The 26,227-nt window shown below is 51.9% G+C and overlaps 3 protein-coding genes across 26 annotated transcripts in view; 1 reads left to right on the forward strand and 2 right to left on the reverse strand.

The window, feature by feature from the left end:
* SAMD4B (sterile alpha motif domain containing 4B) overlaps positions 1 to 19,969 on the forward strand; it is a 44,015-nt gene extending 24,046 nt beyond the window's left edge. For 9 of the 21 annotated variants that reach the window (XM_015123902.3, XM_077982666.1, XM_077982667.1 and 6 more), the window contains 11 exons: positions 4,411 to 4,881; positions 9,256 to 9,495; positions 10,354 to 10,463; positions 10,622 to 10,708; positions 11,416 to 11,755; positions 12,431 to 12,516; positions 13,902 to 14,020; positions 14,524 to 14,722; positions 14,926 to 15,049; positions 17,483 to 17,566; positions 17,774 to 18,460. In XM_015123902.3, coding sequence (XP_014979388.1) covers positions 4,411 to 4,881; positions 9,256 to 9,495; positions 10,354 to 10,463; positions 10,622 to 10,708; positions 11,416 to 11,755; positions 12,431 to 12,516; positions 13,902 to 14,020; positions 14,524 to 14,722; positions 14,926 to 15,049; positions 17,483 to 17,566; positions 17,774 to 17,802 — 1,889 coding nt within the window. In that variant the 3' untranslated portion in view covers positions 17,803 to 18,460. Of the gene's footprint in view, positions 1 to 4,410; positions 4,882 to 9,255; positions 9,496 to 10,353; positions 10,490 to 10,578; positions 10,709 to 11,415; positions 11,756 to 12,430; positions 12,517 to 13,901; positions 14,021 to 14,523; positions 14,723 to 14,925; positions 15,050 to 17,482; positions 17,567 to 17,773 lie in introns of all 21 variants that reach the window. The other 12 variants (XM_077982671.1, XM_077982670.1, XM_077982675.1 and 9 more) reach the window with 6 other exon arrangements.
* Positions 1 to 26,227, reverse strand: part of GMFG (glia maturation factor gamma) — a 259,854-nt gene that overhangs the window by 38,737 nt on the left and 194,890 nt on the right. The window lies entirely within an intron of this gene.
* Positions 20,115 to 26,132, reverse strand: PAF1 (PAF1 homolog, Paf1/RNA polymerase II complex component). 4 transcript variants are annotated; one of them, XM_015123903.3, is made up of 14 exons: positions 25,863 to 26,132; positions 25,311 to 25,340; positions 25,120 to 25,212; positions 24,685 to 24,806; positions 24,521 to 24,587; positions 24,323 to 24,424; positions 24,134 to 24,239; positions 23,988 to 24,056; positions 23,803 to 23,906; positions 23,601 to 23,717; positions 23,368 to 23,496; positions 20,957 to 21,062; positions 20,745 to 20,835; positions 20,115 to 20,666 (listed from the first exon to the last, which is right to left on the reverse strand). In XM_015123903.3, the coding sequence occupies exons 1-14, from the start codon at positions 25,907 to 25,909 to the stop codon at positions 20,254 to 20,256; spliced, it is 1,596 nt and encodes a 531-aa protein (XP_014979389.1). In that variant the 5' UTR covers positions 25,910 to 26,132; the 3' UTR covers positions 20,115 to 20,253. The 4 variants fall into 4 exon arrangements, with proteins under 4 accessions (XP_014979389.1, XP_077838819.1, XP_077838817.1 ...); XM_077982693.1 differs by lacking the exon at positions 25,311 to 25,340 and having other exon boundaries at positions 20,115 to 20,482; XM_077982691.1 differs by lacking the exon at positions 25,311 to 25,340.

Below are 26,227 nucleotides of genomic sequence, written 5' to 3' on the forward strand. Positions count from 1 at the left end.
CTGGAGAGATAAAAGGTTGTGGGTAAAAAGTTCCTCCCTAGCTGGGCATGGTGGCTCACGCCTGTAATCCCAGCACTTTGGGAGGCCGAGTCGAGTGGATTACAAGGTTAGGAGATCGAGACCATCCTGGCTAACACGGTGAAACCCCATCTCTACTAAAAATACAAAAAAAAAAAAAAAGCCAGGCATAGTGGCGGGCGCCTATAGTGCCAGCTACTCGGGAGGCTGAGGCAGAAGAATGGTGTGAACCCAGGAGGCGGAGCTTGCACTGAGCTGAGATTGCACCACTGCACTCCAGCCTGGGCGACAGAGCGAGACTCTGTCTCAAAAAAAAAAAAAAAAGTTCCTCCCCGCTGGGCACCATGGCTCACACCTATAATCCCAGCACTTTGGGAGGCTGAAGCAGGTGGATCACCTGAGGTTAGGAGTTTGAGACCAGCCTGACCAATGTGGCAAAACCCTGTCTCTACTCAAAATACAAAAATTAGCCAGGAGTGGTGGTGCGTGCCTGTAATCCCAGCTACTGGTGGGGGCTGAGGCAGGAGAATCGCTTGAACCCAGGAGGTGGAGGTTGCAGTGTACCGAGATCATGCCACTGCACTCCAACTTGAACAACAGAGCAAGCCTCCATCTCAGAAAAAAAAAAAAAAAAGTAGAGGCACACAGAGCCTGGGTTCAGATCTTAGCTGTGTCGCTTATGGGCTCTGTCACTTGGGGTATGTGACCCCACCTTCCCAAATCTGTTTTCTCATCTGCAAGATGAGCACGCTAAAACAAGATTAAAACAGAGATGAAAAGCAATCATATTTTTAGCCATAGTGTCTGGCACATAGTCAGTGCTCAATAAACAGTATCCTTCATTCTGAATGAAAGTGTCGTATGTTATTGCTATTGTTAGTAATAGCAACAACAATAGTGGTATTGGTTCTACTATTAATTTTAACCAATACTCTAGGCATAGTATGAGTTGATGACTTTGAATGAATGGATTTAGCAGATGTTCTCTTGGCTGGGCACAGTGGCTCATGCCTGTAATCCTAGCACTTTGGGAGGCCGAGGTGGGCAAATCATTTGAAATCAGGAATTCAAGACCAGCTTGGCCAAGATAGTGAAAAAAGTAACAGGCGGGATGCGGTGGCTCACGTCTATAATCCCAGCACTTTGGGAGGCCAAGGTGGGCGGATCACCTGAGGTCAAGAGTTCCAGACCAGTCTGGCCAACGTGGTTAAATGCCCCCTCCACTAAAAATATAAAAATTAGCCAGCTGTCATGATGCATGCCTGTAATCACAGCTACTCAGGAGACTGAGGCAGGAGAATCGCTTGAACCCCAGAGGCAGAGGTTGCAGTGAGCCGAGATCATACCACTGCACTCCAGCCTGGGCAACAAAGTGAGACTCCGTCAAAAAAAAAAAAAGATTAGCCAGGCATGGTGGTGCATGCCTGTAATCCCAGCTACTTGGGAGGCCAAGGCAGGAGAATCACGTGAACCTGGAGGCAGAGGTTGCAGTGAGCTGAGATCACTGCACTCCAGCCTGTGCAAAACAAAAAACAAAAACTAACAAACAGGTGTTGTCTCCAGGAAGCTTAGAGCAGCAAGCCCCAGGCCAAGAAGATGCACAGTCTTTATGGCCAGGAGTTAGGAGTTGTGTGAGATTCATTTCCCTAAGGCTACAAACTTAAGCAGAATTAGGAGTGTCTGTGAATTCTAGGCCACAGATTTCTAAGGGGATCATTAAGAGAAATAGGGCTACAGAAAGGGCATTTCTGAGTTTGTATGCAAGGCCAGGTGTCCATCCTTCAGGGTGGGCAGAGGAGACCAGAAGTCCATGGAACTTTTTTTTTTTTTTTTTTAAGTCAATCCTGAAGCATGCTAGATGTCCTTGAAATCTTCAAGGCCTAAGGAACTTGGGTCGAAAGACCCTCAAATGTCTAGGTTTCCAAGACTTTCCATATAGATTCTTATTCCCAGCCTCTTGGTTTGCTGGGCCTGGAGATTTGGCTTGTGCCTTTAGAATATCTGTGTGTATTTGAAACGAGGGAGACACAGTGAGGTATAATAACCACCATACTAGTAAAAGCAGCTAGTGTTTACTGGGGACTTACTATATGCTGTGGCCTGACATAATTCATAGCAGCCATGCCAGGTAGAAATGATTCTGGGCTCTACTTTACAGATAGAGAAAATAGAGCTCAGTGAAGTGATCACACTTGCCTAGAGTCACATGGCCAGTAAGTGGTGGTGAAGGGACATATGCCACATCTCTGCCTATTCCTTTTCATCACCCATTCCTTTGGAGTCCTAGCTCTGTCTGGTTAGAACCAGCTCCTGTGCCCATTTCCAAGACTTCACCATTAGCACATCTCTCAGAACTCCTTTGTGAGATATTTGTAAATCATCACCTTGGCTGCAGGTGTGAGCTCAGTTGCCCAAGGGTGACAGCATAGTTGGCCTCAGACCTAAATCTTTGTCTCTTTTCCCAAGTATTGGTATTCTTTGTCTTTCTCCTTGTCCTGTCAGCATTATCTCCATCTTCCACCCTGTTTAGCTAGTCACAGAAGTGCTAATGAGGTTTTTTTCTTTTCCTTTTTTTTTTTTTTTGAGATAGAGTCTCACTTTGCCCCCAGGCTGAAGTGCAGTGGTGCAATCTCGGCTCACTGCAGACTCCACCTCCCAAGTTCAAGCAATTCTCCTGCCTCAGCCTCCCAAGTAGCTGGGATTACAGGCATCCACCACCATGCCTGGCTAATTTTTGTATTTTTAGTAGAGACAGGCTTTCACCGTGTCAGCCAGGCTGGTCTCCAACTCCTGACCTCTGGTGATCCACCCACCTCAGCCTCCCAAAGTGCTGGGATTACAGGCGTGAGCCACCGCGCCCGGTACTAATAAGGTCTTTGAGGGGGAGAGTCAGACTTATAACAATTCCTACCCAAGCCTTCCTTGATGTGGCCAGCCTGGGGCCATGTTCTTAGGGACCTGCCTTGTGGGTTGAAAAGGGAAACCTGGCTTATCTCCACAGGTCCTCACACAGTGGGATAGAAAGGAGAGGTCAAGATGACCATGGCATGGAACAGCCAGGGGATGCTTCCTGGAGGAAGGCAGTAAGTTAGGCCATCTACAAAAGAGAATTTGTATAGGAGGAAGGAGGTTGTTGTGGGCCAAATCCTTGAATCTCAGCCAAGGTGTGGAACTTGGATAAATACATACTGTGGAGAGAACCCCAGGAAGATGGGGAGGTATCCTGAGCTGAGTCTTTATCTGGAGGAATGGGAGATGGATGGTGCCCTGGAAATGAAGGTGATGTTAGGCTAGGAGTTCTTGGACTTGAGTCTGTTGGTGCTTGCTGGTTGCCATTATAAACTCCTGGTCAGGAACATGAGATCCTGTTGTGATTTAGGAAAATAAATGCATCTGGATGTATGGGATCTACTGGAAGGGGAAAATCTAGAAGCAGAGAGACCAGTTAAAAAACAATAGCAAGCATTTATTATGTTGCCAAACCACTTTCCGTTCTTTGCTAGCTCATTGAATCTCAAAGCAACACTGTGAATTGGGTACTGTAATTATCTCCAAAATTTCACAGATAATTTGATGCCCAGTGAGGTTCAAGGTAACCTACCAAGATCCAACTAGTAAGCTGGGGTGTCTAGACCATCTGATTCCAGAGCCCAAGCTTTTAACTACCATATAGCACTGCCTTCTCCATTCAGAAAGGAGGAGACTGCTTTTTGACAGGGAAAATGGCATAGAGACCATGAAGAATGGAGAAGGGGTCATGGAGATAAATCATGAGAGCAGGCCTGGGGGCAGGAGGAGTTCAGATTCCAGAGTAACAAGTTTGGCTGATTGGGAGGCACTGCAGGTTTTTGAGAACAGGAGTGATAGAACGAAGAAAAATTACACCAGGTATGGTGGGCGCGTGACTGTAGTACCAGCTACTTGGAAGGCTGAGGCAAGAGGATTGCCTGAGTCCGGGAGTTCTGGGCTATAGTGTGCTATGCTGATTGGGTGTCTGCACTAAGTGTGGCCCCAATATGGTGACCTCCTAGGAGCAGGGGACCAGCAGGTTGCCTAAGGAGGGGTGAACTGGCCCAGTTCAGAAATGGAGCAGGTCAAAAGTCCTGTGCTGATCAATAGTGGGGCTGCACTTGTGAATAGCCACTGCACTGCAGCCTGGGCAACATAGCGAGACCCCATCTCTTAAAAAAACCAATAAGACAAAAATTACACCAGAGGCAGGGTCAGTGTGTTTGATCTCACCTATATGAGGGATAAGGTTGGGAGTTATGAAAAGAAGATTGTTATGAAAAGGAGATTGGAGCTGAGGGAGTAGGCAATAGGCAGTGCTCTCAGGTGAACAGGAGTACCCCACCCTGGCTCTCCTGACATTTCTTCTTATCCCTTCTGTAGCCATCGTCAGCCAGTGGCAGCAGGAGTCCAAAGAGAAGGTGGTGTCCCTCCTGCTGTCCCACCTTCCCCTGCTTCAGCCAGGCAACACAGAGGCCAAGTCGGAGTACATGAGGCTACTGCAAAAAGTGCTGGCCTACTCAATCGAGAGCAATGCCTTCATCGAGGAGAGCCGCCAGCTGCTTTCCTATGCCCTCATCCACCCAGCCACCACACTGGAGGACCGCAACGCACTGGCCCTCTGGCTGAGCCACCTGGAAGAGCGGTTGGCTAGTGGCTTCCGCTCCCGGCCAGAGCCCTCCTACCATTCACGCCAAGGCTCAGATGAGTGGGGAAGCCCTGCAGAGCTGGGCCCTGGGGAGGCAGGGCCAGGCTGGCAGGACAAGCCACCCCGGGAAAATGGACACGTGCCCTTCCACCCGTCCAGCTCAGTGCCGCCAGCCATCAACAGTATTGGGAGCAATGCAAACACAGGTAAGTAGTCTTTACTAGGAGCTATTTTAAGAACATTATAGGCCGGGCGTGGTGGCTCAAGCCTGTAATCCCAGCACTTTGGGAGGCCGAGACGGGCAGATCACTAGGTCAGGAGATCGAGACCATCCTGGTTAACACGGTGAAACCCCGTCTCTACTAAAAAATACAAAAAACTAGCCGGGCGAGGTGGCGGGCGCCTGTAGTCCCAGCTACTCAGGAGGCTGAGACAGGAGAATGGCCCGAACCCGGGAGGCGGAGCTTGCAGTGAGCTGAGATCCTGCCACTGCACTCCAGCCTGGGCAACAGAGCGAGACTCCGTCTCAAAAAAAAAAAAAGGAACATTATACATATAAACTCAAGATTCAAAGCGAGGCAGTCTGGCTGTAGAGCTCATACTCTGAACTACTATGCTACACTACCTCCACCAAAAAGTATCCCTCCTGGAGATGCTCAGCCCTCACGAAGGGGAGGGGCCACCCATGCAGGGTGCCTATAAATTTCTCTCTCTTCATACCTTCTGTGCTCCCCATCGTGGGGACCTCAGCAGCCATTAAAGGACCAAGATTGAACAGTGTTGATAGAGGTTTGGACCAAAAGAGGAAAAGGAATTGGGCATTCCAAGTAGAAGGCACAGCATGAAATAAGCACAGGGGTGGAACATTAGAGAGGACAGTATACAGACGGATCTGACTGGGACGGATTTGAATGAGTAATAAGAGTAGCAGAGACTTGTGCTTACTGTGTGCCTATCCCTCTGCTAAGGACTTCATGCGGAAAGGGAGGCAGAGAGGCAAAAGAAGTGACTTGCCCAAGATCACACAGAGGCGACAGAGTCAGCATCAGGATTTGAACTCAGGCCTGTCTTTACCCTCAGACCTCAGTGTGTGAAGGCCACATTCTGGGGGGCATTGAAGGACAGGAGAAGCTTTTGGATTCCAGGCAGTTGCAGGAAACAGGAAATCATTAAAATATTTTTGAGTGGGGAGCAAGGATTGGCCTTTGAGGGCAGGCAGCTTGGGTTTGGGGTGCTGCCAAAAACAGATCAGGATTTCTTGGAGAGTGCAAGGCCTTGGAACTCCGGCTGGCATTCTTGTTTTTGTCATTCTCATGCTGTGGCCAGCCTCCACCCCAGTGCAGAGCCAAGCAGGGCTCCTCAGGAACTGCACGATCATTCCAGTCAGGGTAATTTCCTGCCTCTCAGCCTCGCCTGCCCACTTCTTGGCTGAGAAGGGAGAAAGAAGGAGGCCAGAGACACCAAAACAGGCAAAAAGGCCTGTCTTGAGGATTCCCCAGTCCCCAGAGTGTGCCATGTTCCCCAGGAGTGCTGAGTGGGGACAGAAGCCAGGGCTGAGGGAGTCTAGAGGCTGAAGAACTCCTGTAAAGAGGGCCCCGATACTCTGGGGTAGGGCAGAAACTTATTAGGGGTGGGCCACTGCCTTGCCCTGTCCCTCAGGTGACTTCCTAGCCAGGAGCATCAGTGTTGTCACAGCTGACGGAAGATGCTCTGGGGCCTGCAGCAGGCTAGACCTCCTTCCTGTGCTGGGTGTCACTGTAGCACTGGCAGGAACCCCAGCCTTTCCATCAGAAACAAGGCTTGGGCTCTGTCTCAGCCTGTCAACTCCCGTGGGAACTGGGGCAAAGGGCTTCAGCTCCCTGGGCCTTGGTGTCCTCACCTACCCAGGGTGAGGCTCGTTGGCTTTGTTTTATTTCTTTTGGCTAGGCTGACTTGGGGTACTTCTGGATGTCATAGGTGGAGCTCACAGGCCCTCTTAGCACCCTTTTGTCCTTTATCAAATCATCAAACTTCGTTGGAAGGACTTCTGTTTGTCATGCTCTGTGCCTGATCATGGGATTGCAGAAGTAATTGGGCTGGGCTGCCATTCTCCATGGACCCACAGTCCAGTGCAAGAGGGAGGCTAGCGAGAAGGGCAGCAAGCGCCAGGCGTGAGGCAGCAGCAGAGGGGTACGTGACCAAGGCATGAAGGGAGAAGTGACTGATGGAGAAGAGTTGGAGAGGTGAGCAAGGCAGAGGGAAAAGCACAGATAAAGGTCTGGGAGCTCATGGGAACCTGCCCTGTCTTGGGAGTGGTTAAAAATCATGTTGGAGGCCGGGAGTGGTGGCTCACACATGTAATCTCAGCACTGGGAGGCCGAGGTGGGTGGATCACCTGAGGTCGGGAGTTCAAGACCAGCCTAAGTAACATGGAGAAACCCCGTCTCTACTAAAAAAATACAAAATTAGGCCGGGCGCGGTGGCTCAAGCCTGTAATCCCAGCACTTTGGGAGGCCGAGACGGGTGGATCACGAGGTCAGGAGATCGAGACCATCCTGGCTAACACAGTGAAACCCCGTCTCTACTTTTGTCTCTACTTTTTCTTTTTACTTTGTAAAAAATACAAAAAAAAAAACTAGCCGGGCGAGGTGGCAGGCGCCTGTAGTCCCAGCTACTCGGGAGGCTGAGGCAGGAGAATGGCCTGAACCCGGGAGGCGGAGCTTGCAGTGAGCTGAGATCCGGCCACTGCACTCCAGCAAGGGGGACAGAGTGAGACTCTGTCTCAAAAAAAAAAAAAAAAAAAAAAAATACAAAATTAGCCAGGCGTGGTGGTGGGTGCCTGTAATCCCAGCTACTTGGGAGGCTGAGGCAGGAGAATCGCTTGAATCCGGGAGGCAGAGGTTGCAGTGAGTCGAGATCACGCCACTGCACTCCAGCCTGGCGACAGAGCGAGACTCTATCTCAAAAAAATTAAAAATATATATATATATATATACACACACACACACACATATGTATGTACATATACACACACGCACATATATAAAAACACACACACACATATATAAGCCAAGCGTGGTGGTGGGCACCTGTAGTCCCAGCTACTCGGGAGGCTGAGGCAGGGAGAATTGCTTGAACCTGGGAGGCAGAGGTTGCAGTGGGCCAAGATCACACTGTTGTACTCCAGCCTGGGCGACAGAGCAAAACTCCATCTCAAAAAAAAAGATCAAGTTGGATTCCTTTGCCAACCTCAGACTTGGGATGCACAGAGGGTGTGGAGCATCCTGCAGAAGAGGACCTGGGATCACTCTGAGTCTCCAGGCCTCATGAGGGGCCAGTTTGGGCTCACTGCAGAAAAAAAAAATGGGAGGTAGTGAGGCCCCATAACAGGGTTGTTGAGGAAGCAGCTTACGTACTTCCTTCGTTACAAGATATAATGATGTTTAAGATGGGACAGGTTCCTGCTGTCATAGGTCTTCTATTCTAGCAGGGGGTACAGTTAATAAGGAAACAAACCAGCTCACGCCTGTAATCCTAGCACTTTGGGAGGCCGAGGTGGGCGGATCACGAGGTCAGGAGATGGAGACCGTCCTGGCCAACATGGTGAAACCCTGCCTCTATTAAAATACAAAAAAATTAGCTGAGCATGGTGGCAGGCATCTGTAGTCCCAGCTACTCGGGAGGCTAAGGCAGGGGAATTGCTTGAACCCGGGAGGCGGAGGTTGCAGTGAGCGAAGATCGCACCACTGCGCTCCAGCCTAGTGACAAGAGCGAGACTCCATCTCAAAAAAGTAAATAAATAAATTTTGTAGAAAGTAAACAAATAACTTGATAATTTCAGGTTGTGATAGGTGCTGTGAGAAAGACAAGACAGTAATGTGATAGAGTGACTGGAATTGGGGCAGCAGAGGTGGGCAGTGACTTCAGATTAAGGGTTTAGGGTAGGCTTCAGAGGAGGTGAGACTTGAGGGAGCCACCCGCTAAGATCAAGAAAGTAAGAAGAAAGAGCGAGTCTAGAAGTCCTGAGGCTGGAACAGCCTTGAGTGTTTCAGGAACAAAGGGGAGTTTGGGAGGAGTTGAAGGCTAGAGAGGCATGAACCAGGTGGTGGGTTGTAGGAGGGGAGAGTTAGAGAGGAGCAGGGACCAGGTCCTGCATGGCCTTTTAGGCATGTGAAAGCATTTGTATTTTGTTCCCCCTATGAAAGGAAGTCACAGGGAGTTGAGCAGGAGTCAAGCTCGGTCACATTTGCATTTTTAGAAGGATCTTTATGGCTGCTGTGAGGGGCGTGGACTATAGGAGGCAAGAATGAAGGCAGGAAACCAGTAAGGAGGCTATGGCAGTAATTCCTGCCAGGGGCACTGGTGGCTTGAGCCAGTGGAACTGGAGAATTTCAGGAAACTGGCTAACAGCTTGCTGATGGGTTGGGTGTTGGAGGTAAGAGAATGAGGTATATCTGGTAGGTAGCTCCCCTTGGACCCCAGGTCCCTTCCTCTTGGCAGATTACGGGGCCAAACTGCCATCCTGGCACTGACGGCAGGGGGATGGTCTCCTGTGGTTGGGTCCCCAGCCTAATGTTTTGCTTTTCTCCCACTCTGGCCAGGTCTCCCCTGCCAAATCCACCCTAGCCCGCTGAAGCGCTCCATGTCACTCATCCCTACAAGCCCCCAGGTCCCTGGTGAGTGGCCGAGTCCAGAGGAGCTTGGGGCCCGGGCTGCTTTTACCACGCCCGATCACGCACCCCTCTCGCCCCAGAGCAGCGTGGCCTCCTCTGGCAGTGAGCAGACAGAGGAGCAGGGCTCCAGCCGGAACACTTTCCAGGAGGATGGCAGTGGCATGAAAGGTACACCGGGGACAGCAGCACCAAGACCCTTTTCCAGGGGCTTCTGCAGAGCTTAGAGGACAGAAAGGAGCTGTAGCTGATGCCTGCCTACCCCTCTGAGGAGGGGACATGTCTGAAGGGAGTAGATAGTCCCTGCTTTTAGGGCTCAAGACTAAGCAGAGGCCGGGCGCGGTGGCTCAAGCCTGTAATCCCAGCACTTTGGGAGGCCGAGACGGGCGGATCACAAGGTCAGGAGATCGAGACCATCCTGGCTAACATGGTGAAACCCCGTCTCTACTAAAAAATACAAAAACTAGCCGGGCGAGGTGGCAGGCGCCTGTAGTCCCAGCTACTTGGGAGGCTGAGGCAGGAGAATGGCGTAAACCCGGGAGGCGGAGCTTGCAATGAGCTGAGATCTGGCCACTGCACTCCAGCCTGGGCGACCGAGCTAGACTCCGTCTCAAAAAAAAAAAAAAAAAAAAAAAAACTAAGCAGAGAGACCCCACATCTACCCTAAGTTCTGCTCTGACTGGGGAGGAGCCCCGTCTTCACACACCCCAGTCTGACAAGGAAGTCAGGACACAGCTAACTGATGGAACAGAGGTTCCAGGAAGAGTTTTGGAGCAATCAGTGAGGTCATCGTGGTATACATCCAGCCGAGCAGCTCAGAACGGTCAGATGTCCTTCCTAGGGAAGGCTGCCTGAGAGGGTCTGGCTAGGCAGATGAAGAAGGAGCTGATGGAATCTTAGCTCCCCGCAACCCCCTCCCAATTTTTTCCATCTTTTGAGGCTTCCTTTGGGTTTAGCCCCACAACTTTTCCTTTACCCTACTCATCAGGGCCAAACTCCTGACCTTTCACTCTCCCTCCTTTTCCAAAGATGTGCCCTCATGGCTCAAGAGCCTCCGCTTGCACAAGTATGCAGCCCTCTTCTCACAGATGAGCTACGAGGAGATGATGACACTGACTGAGCAGCACCTGGAGTCTCAGGTGAAGCCAAGGGGACCATCAGGGAGGTGTTGGGGGCAGCACTATTTTGCATTCCTTGCAGCCCAAGCTTCCTCTGTCTCCTTGATCTCTATTTGGGTACCTGCAAGTATCTCAGCCTCCCATCTCTAGCTTCCTGTCCCCTTCTGCCCTTGTCACAGAATGTCACCAAAGGTGCCCGCCACAAGATAGCCCTGAGTATCCAGAAGCTGCGTGAGAGACAGAGCGTCCTCAAGTCCCTAGAGAAGGTGAGAACTTGGTATCTGCATCTTCAAGGCCAGCCAGCCACTTGGCGGTACCAGTAGACCACAGGCCCTGAGTTGGCATCCCGACTCCTCGGGTCTGGCCTCTAATAGCCCCAGCCCTAGGGACCCAGACTCCAGGGACCACGTGCAAGCTGGCATCAAAAGGCTCACTTGCTGGTAGCTAAGAGGCTCCCCTCCCTGTCTGTCTTGGTGGTTCTAGAATCTGTCTTTTGACTCTACACCTTCTCTCCACTTTTGCTTTTCCATTTCTTGCTGGTCTTTCTGGTAGAGCAGAGTGTCTCTGTCTGTACAATCTCTCTTTCCATTTGATTGTTTCTAAACTCATTTTCCTTCCACATCTGATTTGATTTGATCTGATTGATTTGCGTTCCTCATTCCCTTTCCTTGCCACTGCCTTCTGTTTATATTTTTCCCTGCTCAGTATCTAGATCTGAATCTCTGATTCTATCCTTGGTGGGTCCCGAAGACTCCAACATTAGACTGGCTTTTCGTGAGTTTTGTAGGACTTCACCTTCATGGGAAAGAGGAAATGTTTGTGGGCTTGCAGTACCCTTACATGCCTTCTCTATGTGCTGGAACCCAGGGTCCTACCCAGTCTTCTGCAAGCCGTGTCTGACTTTCTGTGTAGATACTCTCTGTCTCTCATTGTAGGGTCTGCATGTGACCCCAGCCTATGTCCTCCCATGCAGGATGTACTGGAAGGCGGGAACCTGAGAAACGCTCTGCAGGAGCTGCAGCAGATCATCATCACTCCCATCAAGGCCTACAGTGTCCTCCAGGCCACCGTGGCTGCCGCCACCACCACCCCTACTGCCAAGGATGGGGCCCCGGGGGAGCCATCACTGCCAGGTGCTGAGCCTCCCCTAGCCCACCCCGGCACTGACAAGGGCACCGAGGCCAAGGACCCTCCAGCTGCGGAGAACTACCCACCTCCACCAGCTCCCGCTCCCACCGATGGCAGTGAGCCTGCCCCGGCTCCCGTCGCTGACGGAGACATCCCCAGCCAGTTTACACGGGTGATGGGCAAAGGTGAGACCAGCCACAGCCTAGCAGGAAATCCTGAGGCAGAAAGCCAAGTGAACTCAAGCACCAGGGATCAAATCCAAGTTAGATGTTGGGAGCAGGGCTTTATAAAGCCTGCTGGAGACTGGAACACTACAGAGAGTAGCCGAGACAGGGTGACAAGGCCCCTTGCCCTTGGGCATGTCCAGGCTAATGGTGGATAACAGCCCTTCCCCTCAAAGTGTCTCCAGGCTGAGCAGAAATGGGGCAGTGTGTCAAAAGAAATTCCATGTAGTAAAGGGTGAGCAGTTGAGGGGAGTCCATTGATTTCTCTCAGAGGGGACCGAAGTCCAGGGGATGGGGATGGTGAAATTTATCACAGCTTCAGCCTTTCCTAAAGCAGCATGACGTAGCAGACTTTACGCTTGGATCCAGATTGATCTGGATCTGAATCTGGACCTGGGGCAAGTGACTCAACTCTGAGCTTTAGGTTTCTCAGGCTAAAAATGTCTGTAGTGACAAGATTGTGTAAGGCACTATGTTGTATATCCTCATGATAACCTAAATACCATGGCTAGCACTTAATAGTTGGTACTTATCCAGCCTGAGTCTCCTGTTCCTTCTTGTGCACGAGCCAGCTGGAGGCTGGAACATGGCAGAGGGCATACTAGGGGCTAACCTGCCCTTTCTCATGTCCCCCAGTGTGCACCCAGCTGCTGGTGTCCCGACCAGACGAGGAGAACATCACCAGTTACCTCCAGCTCATCGAAAAGTGCCTGACTCATGAGGTAAGGCCTTCCGTAGCATGCTCAAAAAGGGAAAGGTGGCCAGGTGTGGTGGCTCAAGCCTGTAATCCCAGCACTTTGGGAGGCCAAGGCGGGCAGATCATGAGGTCAGGAGATCGAGACCATCCTGGCCAACACGGTGAAACCCGGTCTTTACTAAAAATACGAAAAATTAGCCAGGCGTGGTGGCGGGTGCCTGTAGTCCCAGCTACTCGGGAGGCTGAGGCAGGAGAATGGCGTGAACCCGGGAGGCGGAGCTTACCGAGATGGTGCCACCGCACTCCAGCCTGGGCAACAGAGTGAGACTCCGTCTCAAAAAAAAAAGAAAAAAGGAAAGGCTGCCCCATCATTCTCAAGACCATTGTGTTGTATGTGGCCCACAGGGCCTTGCCTGACCTGGTACATATATGCCAGCCCTTCCAGTCTTGTATCTTTCCAGTGTTGGCTTTAGAGGCTTCTTCTCAGAACCCTTGTTTTTTTTTTTTTTATTGTTGTTAATGGAGACGAGGTCTCACACTGTTGGCCTGGCTGGTTTTGAACTGACCTCAAGTGATCCTCCCACCTCAGCCTCCCAAAGTGCTGAGATTACAGATGTGACAATTTTCTTTTTTAGAGATGGAGTATTGCTTTATTGCCTAGGCTGGTCTCGAACTCCTGGCCTCAAGTGATCCCCCTGCCCTGGCCTCCCAAAGTACTGGGATTATAGGCATGAGCAACCATGCCCAGCCCGTACATACTCTTTATCAGGAACAGTGTTCCTTCCTCCTCTAGCTATCAGTTCAAAACGTTTATACCTCAGGGACACCTTTACCAACCCCTCATTTTTATTTAGGTTTCTTTTGCTTCCTGTTCTTCTCCCTCAGGGAGGGATAATTTGTCACAGTTATCATTATGTATGTATCTTTCCCTCACAGCCAGACTGTAAGCTCTCTGGGCATGGTCACCTCTGCATCCCAGAATTGCTTGGCACAGGCACAGAGTAGATGAGCAATAAATCTTTTTTTTTTTTTTTTTTGGAAACAGAGTCTCACTCTGTTGCCCAGGCTGGAGTGCAGTGGCACGATCTTGGCTCACTGCAACCTCCGCCTCCCAGGTTCAAGTGATTCTCCTGCCTCAGCCTCCCAAGTAGCTGGGATTACGGGCATGCACTACCATGCCCGGCTAATTTTTGTACTTTTAGTAGAGGTGGGGTTTCACCATGTTGTCCAGGCTGGTCTCGAACTCCTGACCTCAAGTGATCCACCCGCCTCGGCCTCCCAAAGTGCTGGGGTTACTGCATGAGCCACTATGACTGGCCAGGCAATATAAATTTGAACAAATGAAGACCGGAAGGGAGGTCTGAAAGAAACATCACCCTCTCTGCTTCACCCGTGCCCTGCCAATTCTAGGCTTTCACGGAGACGCAGAAGAAACGGCTGCTATCCTGGAAACAGCAAGTGCTGAAGCTCCTCCGGACATTCCCACGCAAAGCCGCACTAGAGATGCAGAACTACCGGCAGCAGAAAGGGTAGGCAGGTGGCCAGGGTACAGGGTCCTGGCCTCCACAGGCCTTTGCTGGTTAGCAGATCGTGCTTAGAGGGGTGATTGTGTTCTGGGCTGGGAATCCAGTTTTATTCAGTCACTGGGTGACTTTCCCAGAAGAAAATTTCCCACTAGAATAGGATGCCGAGCTGGAAAACAACACATGCCCCATGAGCAGGCCCCTCATATGTACCTTGCTCCTCACCTTTATACAGAGGGCCTGGAAGTCCCGTCTTAGACCAGACAGATAACAGAAATGTCTCCCTTGAGAATTGAAGTTTGGAGAACTGTTTTGAGTGGACAGTGAGGAAACCCTTGTATACTTCCCATCTCCTTCCGGGGGGTACTCTTGAGACAGATGGGGACAGAATGTGTGATGGAGGTTTATGTTCTCTCCTACCACTTGGGGTTGTTGGGGAAGGTGAGGAAGAGGTAGGCAGATGGGCCCCATCTACATAAATTAACACCCTGCCTTCTGCTCTCTCACAGCTGGGCGTTCGGCTCCAACTCGCTCCCCATAGCTGGTTCTGTGGGGATGGGAGTGGCCCGGCGTACCCAGCGGCAGTTCCCAATGCCTCCCCGGGCCCTCCCACCCGGCCGGATGGGCCTCCTGAGCCCCTCGGGCATTGGAGGTGTCTCCCCTCGACATGCCCTCACCAGCCCCAGCCTTGGAGGCCAGGGCCGACAGGTAAGCTGACTGGAAGCAGGGGCCATGGCCTCCTGGGGTTGGGGTGGCAGTACCTGAGATGTGTATGTCTGTATACTCTGTGTCTGAACCCAGCTTAGAGGTGGCAGGGGTGAGAGTGGGAGAAGGCCTGTACCACCTCCACCACTCTTGGGTCTGGGCCTCTTCCCCACTCACTACTTTCTCTCTTCCTGGGAACTGTGTAGAACCTGTGGTTTGCCAACCCTGGAGGCAGCAACAGCATGCCCAGTCAGAGCCGCAGCTCTGTGCAGCGCACTCACTCGCTCCCGGTCCACTCGTCACCCCAGGCCATTCTCATGTTCCCTCCAGGTGAGGTGCCCCACCCTTGGGACTCTGCCTGGCCAACACCCTGAGCTGACCTCTCTCTTCTCTCCTGGGTCTCCTGTCCACTGTTCTTTCCAGACTACTTGGGCACCTCTCCCCATACCTTGCAACACTCTACGCCCATCTCGCCCAATTGTGGGGGATTGTTTTCCTCCTCTGCTTCAATTTTATCTCTCAGGTTTAGCCCCTACCCCTCTGAATCATCATCTCTCACCCCTTACTCCCACCCCATCTCATGTTCCCCCCGCTCCATGTCATAATCTTAGTGTCTGTGTTGGTCTCTGTCATCATCTCTTTCTTTACAAGATCATTGAATACTCAATTTAGAAGGGGTTGAGGAGATGGGACAGTTAAAGTATGAGATTTCTGTGGAAGGGAGTCCTGCCCATCAGCCTACCGGCATTCTTTCACATGCCAGGTGACCACACAGGAACCAGTGGACTTCACCTCTTAGAACAGGTGTTTGAAGTGAGAGGGCTGTTTGACCTCTGCTTACAGACCATCCTGGAGATGGGAGAGCAGAAGTTGGGCCAAGTGCAGGCACAGTAACTCACACCTGTAATTTCAGCACTTTTGGGAAGCTGAGGCAAGGAGATCAGTTTCAGACCAGCCTGAACAACACGGCGAAACCCCATCTCTACAAAAAAAAATACAGAAATTATCTGGGCATGGTGGTGCACACCTGTAGTCCCAGCTACCCGGGAGGCTGAGGCAGGAGGATCATTTGAGCCCAGTAGGTCAAGGCTGTAGTGAGCAGAGATCGTGCCACTGCACTGCAGCCAGGGCAACGGTGAGACCCTATCTCAAAAAGACGTTGGGCCAAGTTGGCGAAAGGAAGATTAGAGATTTGCTAGCCACAGGTCCCTGCCCTGCTCAACAAGTGAGGGGTTGACTCCTCCACATGGTGCTGGGCACTGGGACTGCAGAGACAGATAAGGCTGGTCTGGAATGGGCTGACTAGAGAGAGCATGGATTTGCAGAATTCATGTCATAAACTGCCAAGTCAGCCAGGAGTCTCACTTGATGAGGTTGTGTGGACAGCCATCTGTTGAGGCCATGGGAACCCATTCATCATGTTCATCCTAGCAGAGGGCTTGACACACATCTGTAAATGATCTTAAACAAGCAGGTGGATGAACCGCAGGAATGAACAAGAACCATTCTCTTTACCAGTAAGCTATGTCCCAGGCTTTGTCAGACAGCTCTCCTGCACTGATTGACTCCTCCCAACTGTATGTGTAAGGACTGTGATGTTATTCATCAGTCAGCAATCTGAGACAGAAAGGTTTTGCCCAAGTTTAAAAAAAAATTTTTTTTTTTTTTTTTTAAGACAGAGTCTCGTTCTGTTGCCCAGGCTGGAGTGCAGTGGCCAGATTTCAGCTCACTGCAAGCTCCGCCTCCCGGATTTACGCCATTCTCCTGCCTCAGCCTCCCAAGTAGCTGGGACTACAGGCGCCCGCCACCACGCCCAGCTAGTTTTTTGTATTTTTTTTTTTTTTAGTAGAGACGGGGTTTCACCGTGTTAGCCAGGATGGTCTCGATCTCCTGACCTCGTGACCCACCCATCTCAGCCTCCCAAAGTGCTGGGATTACAGGCTTGAGCCACCGCGCCCAGCCAAAAAAAAAATTTTTTTTTTTTTTTAGGAGAGACAGTTGGGTGATCTGATACGACATGAGCTCAGGGTTCGGAGGGAATAGTGATTGATGAGAGAGGTGAGGGTGGGGATGGGAGCTGGGTCATCTAAACCCAGGTAAACAGCCCGGACTTTGTCCTGATGGTAGTGAGGAGTCAGGGAAGGGTTTAAGCAGTGTGGGGTGGGGTCAGGTCTGCCCAGGGAGGTGGGTGGTTTCCCAGATGCCAGAATAGGAGGCCCTTTTGAGAAGTGTGGTTTGAGGACAAGTCCCATGGTGGTTGTCCTACTTTGCCCCCACCTGCCCAGCCTGCCTGGATCGAATCCTGCCCAGATCGAATCCTGCCCAGAGGAGCAGGTCCAAGTGGGGACAGGAAGGGTTTTGATTTAGCTTTTGCACCAAGTACAGAGCAGGTCTTCAATCAGGGAGCCTTGGGGGCTGCCCAGTATCCAGGGCAGATGCCCAGACTGTGCTCAAGACAGTGTGCGGTCTGTGTCCAAAGTAGTCACAGCAGGCTGTGTGTGGCCTCCAGGAGCTCCTTCAGTTTCACTTCCACTGTCTACAAGTCAGGCATTTTCTATATCACCAAGCCTCTGCCATTGCCATTGTCTCCTCTGCCTGTTGTGTGACATGCTCGCCTCTCTCCCTGTCAACCTCCTCCCCTTCCTCCCTCTCCCCCTCCATCTCTCTTGCTCCCTTCCCATACCAGCATCCTTTGTCATCCCAGCTTTCTTCACCCAAGTCCAGTCAGTCCTTACCACCCCCATTCTCCTCTCTCCCAACCAGACTGCCCGGTTCCTGGGCCTGACCTGGAGATCAATCCCACTCTGGAGTCTCTGTGTCTGAGCATGACAGAACACGCCTTGGGTGGTGAGCATTTCCTCTTTCCCTGACCCAGCTCCCACCTACCCAGCGTCTCTTCCTCTGAACTGAGCAACTCAGAGTCATCCTGAGGGGTCCCCAGGGGAGGCCAGACTCCAGGGAGGGCCTGACCGGGATGACAGGCTACCTGAGTGCCTTTTCTTGGGCCTCCCTCCAGCTCCTGATCTTCCTCCCTTCCTCCCTTTCTTACCACAGATGGGACAGACAAAACCTCCACCATCTGACGGGACCCACAGCCCAGCGCACCCATAGGCTCCCTGGGCGGCGGGCGGGGGCCAACCCCCAACAGGCTTCTCCGCGACAGCGAGAGGGTGGGCTGGCTCAGCTATATATTCTAATATTTTTCTACTCTCTTACCCTTTTAACTTTTGTTTAACATTGGCACATGCCTTGCTCACTCCCAGGCCCGTCGAGGGATCTCTGCTGAGGCCCGGGGAGTTGGGGGCAGCCAGGATAAAGGGGGCAGGGACTGGCCAGACTGCCTGCCTCTCTCCTTTCCTTCTTCATCCCCACCTGGTCCCATCCCACCCCTGCCTCCTCCAGACCGCTGACCACCTGCCTCTCCCCAAGGGAGCAGACTCCCCAGAGACAAACTGACCACTACCTTGTGGAGCCTGCTCAGAAACATTTGATATTGGGGTGACATGAGCAGGGCAGAGAACCTGCCCTCCAGAATGTTATTGAGAGGAGCTGGGGAGAAGGGAGGGGGAGCAAGGAGAGGAAGCCCTCTCTCCTCTCCCTCCTTCCCCTTTACCATTCCCCACATTCTCCAAGGACAGGAGCCACCTTCTTCTCTCTCACCTCCTTTGGCCCTGTTCACCAGAGGTTCTCTATGATTAATTTCTTAGGCCTATTTAAGATACATATTTATATAGTTCTTAACGGTTTTTCTCTGATCATTTCCTCTCATTTTTAGAATCCCCAGGCCTCTCTCTGAGCCAAGACAGTGGCAGGGGGAGCCTGAACTTTATGAGGGGAGAGGGCAGAGCCCCCTCCTCCAGACCCCCAAGCTCTAACCCATTTTCCTCCAGCCCTGGCTCCCCAGATGAAGAGGTTGGAGGTGGGCAGCCAGGGTGGCCAGTGAGGTCAGGAAGTCTGTTGCCTTAACGTCCCCTTCCCTATGAACACACACCCTTCTCCGCTCCCAGGTCTGGTTGGTGATACTTGGGAGTCAGGAATAAGGGAAAGGGGATTGTTTGGTTTTTGGGTTTTTCCCTAAGCCCCTCCCTTTTCTTTTAGCCTTTCCCCTTCCCCCATTATGTCATGACCTCACTTAAGTGGAACACTATATCATAACCCAGAGATTTGTCCCAGTCCCAGAGTCTGACAGACTGTCTGGTCCCTATTCCTAATGAGGGGTTGTGTTGGGGCCCAGGTGGAGGGAGGGGATTCGGGGGTTCAGACTGCGGGGAAGCCAGGGTCTCCCTCTTCAATGCCCTCCTCCCCCTCAGCCCACCCTCCCCACTGGGACATTCTCAAGCTTTTCACACCGAAAAGGAAAAAAAATGTTATTTTTAGATACATTTTATGAATAACTTTTGTTATGAATATGGCTGGTAACCATTGTGTATGTTATTAAAGATACAAAATGTTGGGAAAAAAACAAAAAACCAAAAAAAAAAATTTTAAAACCACCACCCTCCCTGCACTATCACCCCATTCCCCAGACCTTCTTGCCCCCACCCTCCTGGTCTGTGGACCTCCCTCTGCTCTGAGCCCAGGGAGGGGGAAGAAGCCAGGGGGTAAGGGTGGCCCTGGGAACCTGGCTCTGGGTCCCCACTTCCTCTCCCAGTGCCGGGCTGGGTGGGGTGTCAGGTTTATTTATGTACCTCTTGCACACTCATCAACCTATGCAAGTCCCCCACCCCGGCCCTCCATGTTTCTGTGCCTTTGCTCATCCCCTCAATCTCCCAGGGCTTCTCCAGTCCCCCTCCCACTAGCTGCAGGAAGTGGGATGGACGGGCCACCTCGTTTGGAATCAGCAGGGTGTCCCTCTCATGGGACCCTCCCCTCTCCCCAGCCTGTCCTGTCTAGTTCATTCTCCATCAGGGTGAGCTGACTGTGCCTGGCACTGGGAGATGGTGAGGGACACCGTCTCACACACACAGGGAGGCAAGAGCTGCCCCCCACCCCACCTGACAGCAGAGTGTGCAGGACGCAGGCGGCCCCACTCTGATGGGCAGGACCCTGACCCTCTCCCGCTCCAGCCCCCTCCCCAGGCCCTCCATGATTTCGCCCTCCCCACCCACTTCTGTCCCCAGCCCCACTGGCAGAATCAGCTTTGAGTAACTGTACAGTTTTTCTCGCTGTTGGAGAAGACTTATTTGTTGGAGTTTCACTTGTTTAATGGTCTGGGCTTATTTTGGAAAAAAAAAAAAAAAAAAATTCTGACCTTCGTTGTGCTACATTTTGTGGGAAGCCATTGGCCCTGCCTCTGGCCTGTGTTTCTAAGCCTCAAGCCAAGATCCTTGAGCACCTCGGGGTCGGGGGAGGTGTGTGCTGGGCTGAATGACATCATAGGGGCTGGGAGGGGAAGTAAAGAGAAGTTGACTTTATTAACAGCAATGGTTTGGGGGTGGGGAACAAACAAGTGAAAGGCTCACAAACAGACCACTAGAAAAGTGCCATCCTGCTCATAATAATGGTGTCTGAACCAGCCCTGAATGCCCTGGGACTCAGTCACTGTCACTATCAGCTTCACTGGAATCAGAAGCTGCAGCTTCACTGCCATCCTCCTGGGCCGAGTGCTCGCTGCCACTGGGGAAGGGACTGGCACTGCGGCTTCGGCTGTGGCTCCGCTGGCCACCCCCATTGCTGCCGCTGTCCGAATCATTGTCACTGCCACCTTGGGCTGGTCCTCTGTCCTCATCATCAGAGTCAGCATCATCCTCTGAATCAGCATCACTGCCAAAGATCTCCTCTTTGTCACGGGCAGCCCGGGCCTCATCCTCGCTGCTCTCGTCCTCACCACTGCCACTCTTGTCACTGGCCTCGTCCCTGTCAACTTCCTCCCGTTCACTCTCGCTGCCCGAACGCTCATCTTCACTGCCCTCCTTCTCACTGCTGCTGCCTTTCTCCTGCTCCTCATCTGGAAGGGAGTGGAGAGAGGTGAGACCCACTTTTCCACCTTCACAGGGCTCCCAGAGTCTGGCCTGTCCAGATTTACCTGAGCCCCCAGCTTCTTTCTCTTCTGTCTCCATCTCCTCTTCCTCTTCCTCCTCTGGTTCGTGGTTTTCTAGCTGGGCCTTCCGTGCCTCCTGGAAGCAGCAAGATTGGAATGAGGGGAAGGAGGGTGTTCTGTTGGGTTTTTGTCCCCCTCCTCACCTGCAACCACCACCCTCCCTGCCGTGGGTACTCTGGGCCAGTGGTGCTTGTTACCTGAGCTTCCAGTTCCTTCTCATTCATGTCCCGATGTTTGACCACAAGCAGGGCATTGGTGCCTGACTGAACCCCAGCCTTGGCCCGGCGCTTACTAAGGCGGACCCTGCAGGGGGTAAATTTGGGGGAGAGAAGTAGAAGATGCAGTTAAAGATACACCTCCCACTCCCCCGCCCCCCAGTGAGGGGTCTGGTCTGACTTGGTTCCCCATCAATACTTAGAGTAAATGGGAATAAATACAGATTGAATAAGGGCAACTAAGCTCAAGGTATTGAGGGCAGGGGAAAGGAAGGATGGCTCCCATGGCACCAATTTGGTTGCCCTACACTGTGTGCGTTATATGGTGTATTTACATAAATATGAGCATGGGCCACTTAACAGGGACACATTCTGAGAAATACATCATGTGAACATCATACAGTGCACTTACACAAATGTACACAGTATAGCCTACTACATACCTAGGCTGTAATGGTGTAGCTTATTGCTCCTAGGCTACAAAGCTGTACAGCATGGGACTGTACTGAATACTGCAGGCAATTGTAACACAATAGTAAGTATTTGTATATCTAAACATAGAAAAAGTACAGTCAAGACACGGTATTCTATCTTAAGGGACCATGATAAGCAGTCCATTGTTGACTGAAATACATGCAGTGCATTACTGTATACGTGAATTAATTACCAACACTTTGAGAAACCAGGAGAATCATCTGAATTTGGGGCTTTTGGAAGACAGGAATTTTTGGCTCCACAGCATAGCAACAGTGGGCTGAAGTGACATCGTGCCCTCCATGGTTGCCCAGAACTCCAGGTCACTCAGATGCTACCACACCACTGCTCTTTTACATTTCCTGCCTGGCCTATGGGGTCAGTTCTTGTAATCTCTGCTTTAAACAGAAACTTAAGACTTCCCAACTCTACACCAGAGGTGCTGGCATAGCAGTAAACTTTCAGCCATCAGGGAAGAGTTTTGGGGTCACATTTTTGAATGTGGGTATTAAGCATTTCATTTAAAACATTCATGCTGGCCGAGTGCGGTGGCTCACGCCTGTAATTCCAACACTTTGGGAGGCCGAGGTGGGTGGATCACAAGGTCAGGAGTTCAAGACCAGCCTGGCCAAGATGATGAAACCCCGTCTCTACTAAAAATACAAAAATTAGCCGGGTGCAGTGGCTCATGCCTGTAATCCCAGCACTTTGGGAGGCTGAGGCAGGTGGATCACCTGAGGTCTGAAGTTTGAGACCAGCCTGACCAACATGGAGAAACCCCGTCTCTACTAAAAATACAGAATTAGCCGGGTGTGGTAGCGATGCCTGTAATCCCATCTACTCCAGAGGCTGAGGCAGGAGAATGGTTTGAACCTAGGAGGCAGAGGTTGCTGTGAGCAGAGATCGCGCCATTGCACTCTGGGCAACAAAAGCGAAACTCCGTCTGAAAAAAAAAAAACAAAGCCGGGCGTGATGGCGGGCGCCTGTAGTCCCAGCTACTCGGGAGGCTGAGGCAGGAGAATGGCGTGAACCCGGGAGGCAGAGCTTGCAGTGAGCAGAGATCGCGCCACTGCCCTCCAGCCTGGGTAACAGAGCGAGACTCCATCTCAAAAAAAAAAAAAAGCCGGGTGTGGTGGCAGGCACCTGTAATCCTAGCTACTCAGGTACTTAGGAGACTGAGGCAGGGGAATCTCTTGAACACGAGGCAGAGGTTGCAGTGAGCCAAGATGGCACCACTGCACTGTAGCCTAGGCGACAGAGCAAGACTCTGTCTCAAAAAAAAAAAAAAAAATCATGCTAATTTTATATATTACTCCATACTTTGGCAATGTTTACTTTCACATGAAGTGTGTTACTAATACTGGGAAACTTGGCTCTCTACCCTGCACAAAAGCTCTAAATGTCTTCTGCATTAAGATTTTCTTTCTGGCTGGGTGCGGTAGCTCACACCTGTAATCCCAGCACTTTAGGAGGCCGAGGCAGGCAGATCACCTGAGGTCAGGAGTTCAAGATCTGCCTGGCCAACATGGTGAAACTCCATCTCTACTAAAAATGCAAAAAAAAATTAGCTGGCCATCCTGGCACACGCTTGTGATCCCAGCTACTCAGGAGGCTGAGGCAGGAGAATCACTTGAACCCAGGAGGCGGAGGTTGCAGTGAGCTGAGATCACACCACTGCACTCTGGCCTGGGCAACAGAGTGACACTCCATCACAAAAAAAAAAAAAAAGATTTTCTTTTCTGGCTTCTCCTATTAGAACCAAGTCCAGCTCATGTGCATGATCAAACATCTGCTGTTCTTGTTTACCAATGTGTATGACAAATTATTAGGTACAAAGGACCTCCAGCGTGGCTCTTGCATGCCCCAGGGTCTTAAGAAGCACAGATCCAGGCTAATCATCTGATTAGTGTGCTGAGTACCTGGTTTCCAACTCATTGTAGTAAACCCCGTCACCTTCTCGGAAGATGAAGAAGTAGTTTTCCTCATAGCCCTTGCTAGCTTTGTTCTTCACGTTCCAGTTGTACTCCCGAGCAATTTTGTAGTCATACCTGAGGATGAGGGCACAGGTTCAGTCCCATTTCCTCCCTATCCCTATCGCAATCCCAATCTCCAAAACTTCCCATTCCCCAAAACTTAACCCCAACCCACGCACACATCATCTGGTGCATAGTCCATCTCCTCCTCCTGGTCCCGCTTTCGTTTCTTCAACGTCTCTTCTACAGGCAGGAAATAGGCCACAAACTGGTTCCCTTCCTCATCCATCATGCCCCTGGTTGGGGGAAAAGGAGTGGCAATGAAGTGTGAGGCCAAAAGGCAGCAAGGAGCAGGCCAAGGTGGGCAGCAGGACCAACTACCTAATCATGGCCTGAGACATCATCTCCAACGCAGCTGCGCCACTTGTGTCCTTGGGGGCTGGGTCTGAGTCAAAGATCACCTGAGCACATGGATTGATCCACATCTAGGGAGATGGAGGCACTGGGGTTAGATGGGAATAGGCACAAATAGGCTGTCCCTTTCTACCTCCCACCTTGGGCCTGACCTTAAAGTCTGGGAAGACAGGCATGACCTCCACCGGTGTGACTCGGGGTTTGCTGTAGTGCTGGGAGATCTGGTGGGACAAAAACAGGGTGAAGAGCAGCTCTGCAGCCATACCCTTACCTCTCCCCATCCCAGTCCCTCAATTACTGATTTCTGGGCATCCTCAAAAGTCTTCTCAATGGCTGTGATCTGGCTATCCCTGTCTTTGTATATTTCTTCCTCGGTAAACTGCTGCTTCACAGAAACCCCAATCCTAGGAATGAAGAAAAAGGCCTTTAGGGGCCACTGGACACACCTGGCATCTCCACCTTCCCTCTCTCCCTGTTTGCAACTTACTTGACCTCAGGCTTCTCATTGGAGATGCCGTAACGGTTAAACTCAGTGGAGATGTACTCTGTCTTTCGCATCCATGGCACCACCTTCGCGTGCTGCTGGGATCTGGGGTAGGAAATCAGGTGCCTCAGAACCCCACCGCCCTCCTGCTTGTAGGGCCCACCGGAGCCAGTCCCCAGCACCCATTTGCTACCTGCTCACCTCTTGGAGCTGGTGGGGGCCTGAATCTCCTCTTCCAAAAGTTTCTCATCAGCTGGATCTAGAAGAACTAGAGAGCGGGGCGGGGGGAGGGGGGAAGGAGGACCATGAAGGAGGCCCAGGTCCTTTGCTGCCCTAGAGCAGACCCTCCCTGTCTCCCCACACACCATTGGGGTCGATGCGGTAGGTGTCAGGATTGATGAGATCGATGGTGACCCCCAGGTCTGGCTCAGTCAGGAGGTCATGTTTGTGCTGTTTCTCCAACGAAGTGGCTTTGTACTGGACGAACCTGGGTGGGGAAACACCTCTTGTGGTGTCTGGATTCCAGCTTCACCCCTCACAGCCCTGCTTCTCAGAGGCGAAGCTTCTTTGGGGAGGAACTCAGAATGAAGTGTCCCCCATGGCGGAGTCTGAAAGCTGGCTCCCCAGTGGGAAGGGACTTGGACACTGCTTGCTCCATTCATTAACAAACAATTGAGCAGCTACTACTATGTGCTAGGCAGGTACTGTGCTAGGCCCTGAGCAAACAGCAGCCGACGAGACAAGCAGTCCCTGCCTTCAAATAACTCATACCTGAATAGTTTTCCCATTCTTAGTCTCACCTGTTCTGGTCGAAGGGGTAGGTGATGAACTTGGGGTCGAAGGGGATATCAGGGAGGCTATTGCAGTACTTGACTCGGCAGACCACTCCAGACCTAGGAACGTTAGTGGCTCAAAAGTGGGTCCCCGCTGCCCCACCTCTGCTCCCAGCCCCACTGCCCCACCGCTCCTGGGAAAGCACAGTGAGGCTCACCTCTCAGGCAGAGTCCGGTGGGAATTGGGCCTAGTGGAGAAGAAAGACAGTGATAGGTGGAGAGGACGGGATTGACAGGAGAATGAAAAAGGCTTCCCCAACCTTTCAAAAAGTAGAAGGAGGGATGACAAATGCTGGTTTCTTTTGGTGGTGGGGGGTGTCCAAATGCTTTAATGGAGGGAAACAAATGTTCAACTTATTTAGAAAGAAGAGCCCCCAAAAGCTTTAATGAACAAGGCCAAGTGCTCCATCCCTTTTGCAGGGGATGGCTTCAAGTGCTTTAATAAAGAACCATGTACTCAATCGTCTTTGGAAGAGGGGTCTCCAAACGCTTGACTGGAAGGATCCCTTCTGGAGAGTCTCCAAAAGCTTAATCCCTGAAGTGCACGGCGGGGAGGAGGGGAACACCTGAATCTCAGAAGGAACCCGCTCCCTTCGTCAAAGGTGAGCGCTCCATGACGTCACGGGCAGACCTGGGGGCTGGTGACGTTGTCCAGCAGAAACCCTATCCCGATCCCCCACCTTGCTGAAACAGAAAACCGTGGCGCCTACCTGTGGCCATCCTCCCGCTGGGCCTGGGTCTGGATGGTGGGCGCCATAGCGACGAGGCGACGGCAGCCCGGACGGGGTCCTAGCGGGGCCGAAGGGGGACGCGGAGGGGCGTGCCGACTTCAGGGGACGCCTGATCCGAGGCAGGCCCAGGTTGGCGCCGCTCCCCGCGGAAAGTGAGATGAGGTGGGCGGGCAAGAAGTGCTCCAGCGAGACTCAGGTGAACGCGCAGGCAGCACCAGGGACGGACTCGAAGCTCCTGTTCCACCAACTGCCGCCAAGACGCTGAGGACCCAACGGGGCTCCTCACGGCGCGACGCCTTCGGGGAAATGAAGTCCGGAACGGAACCACACACGGATTGGCGAGC

The sequence above is a fragment of the Macaca mulatta genome, chromosome 19 (genome assembly GCF_049350105.2).
Source record: "Macaca mulatta isolate MMU2019108-1 chromosome 19, T2T-MMU8v2.0, whole genome shotgun sequence".
In the NCBI taxonomy this organism is placed as follows: Eukaryota; Metazoa; Chordata; class Mammalia; order Primates; family Cercopithecidae; genus Macaca; species Macaca mulatta.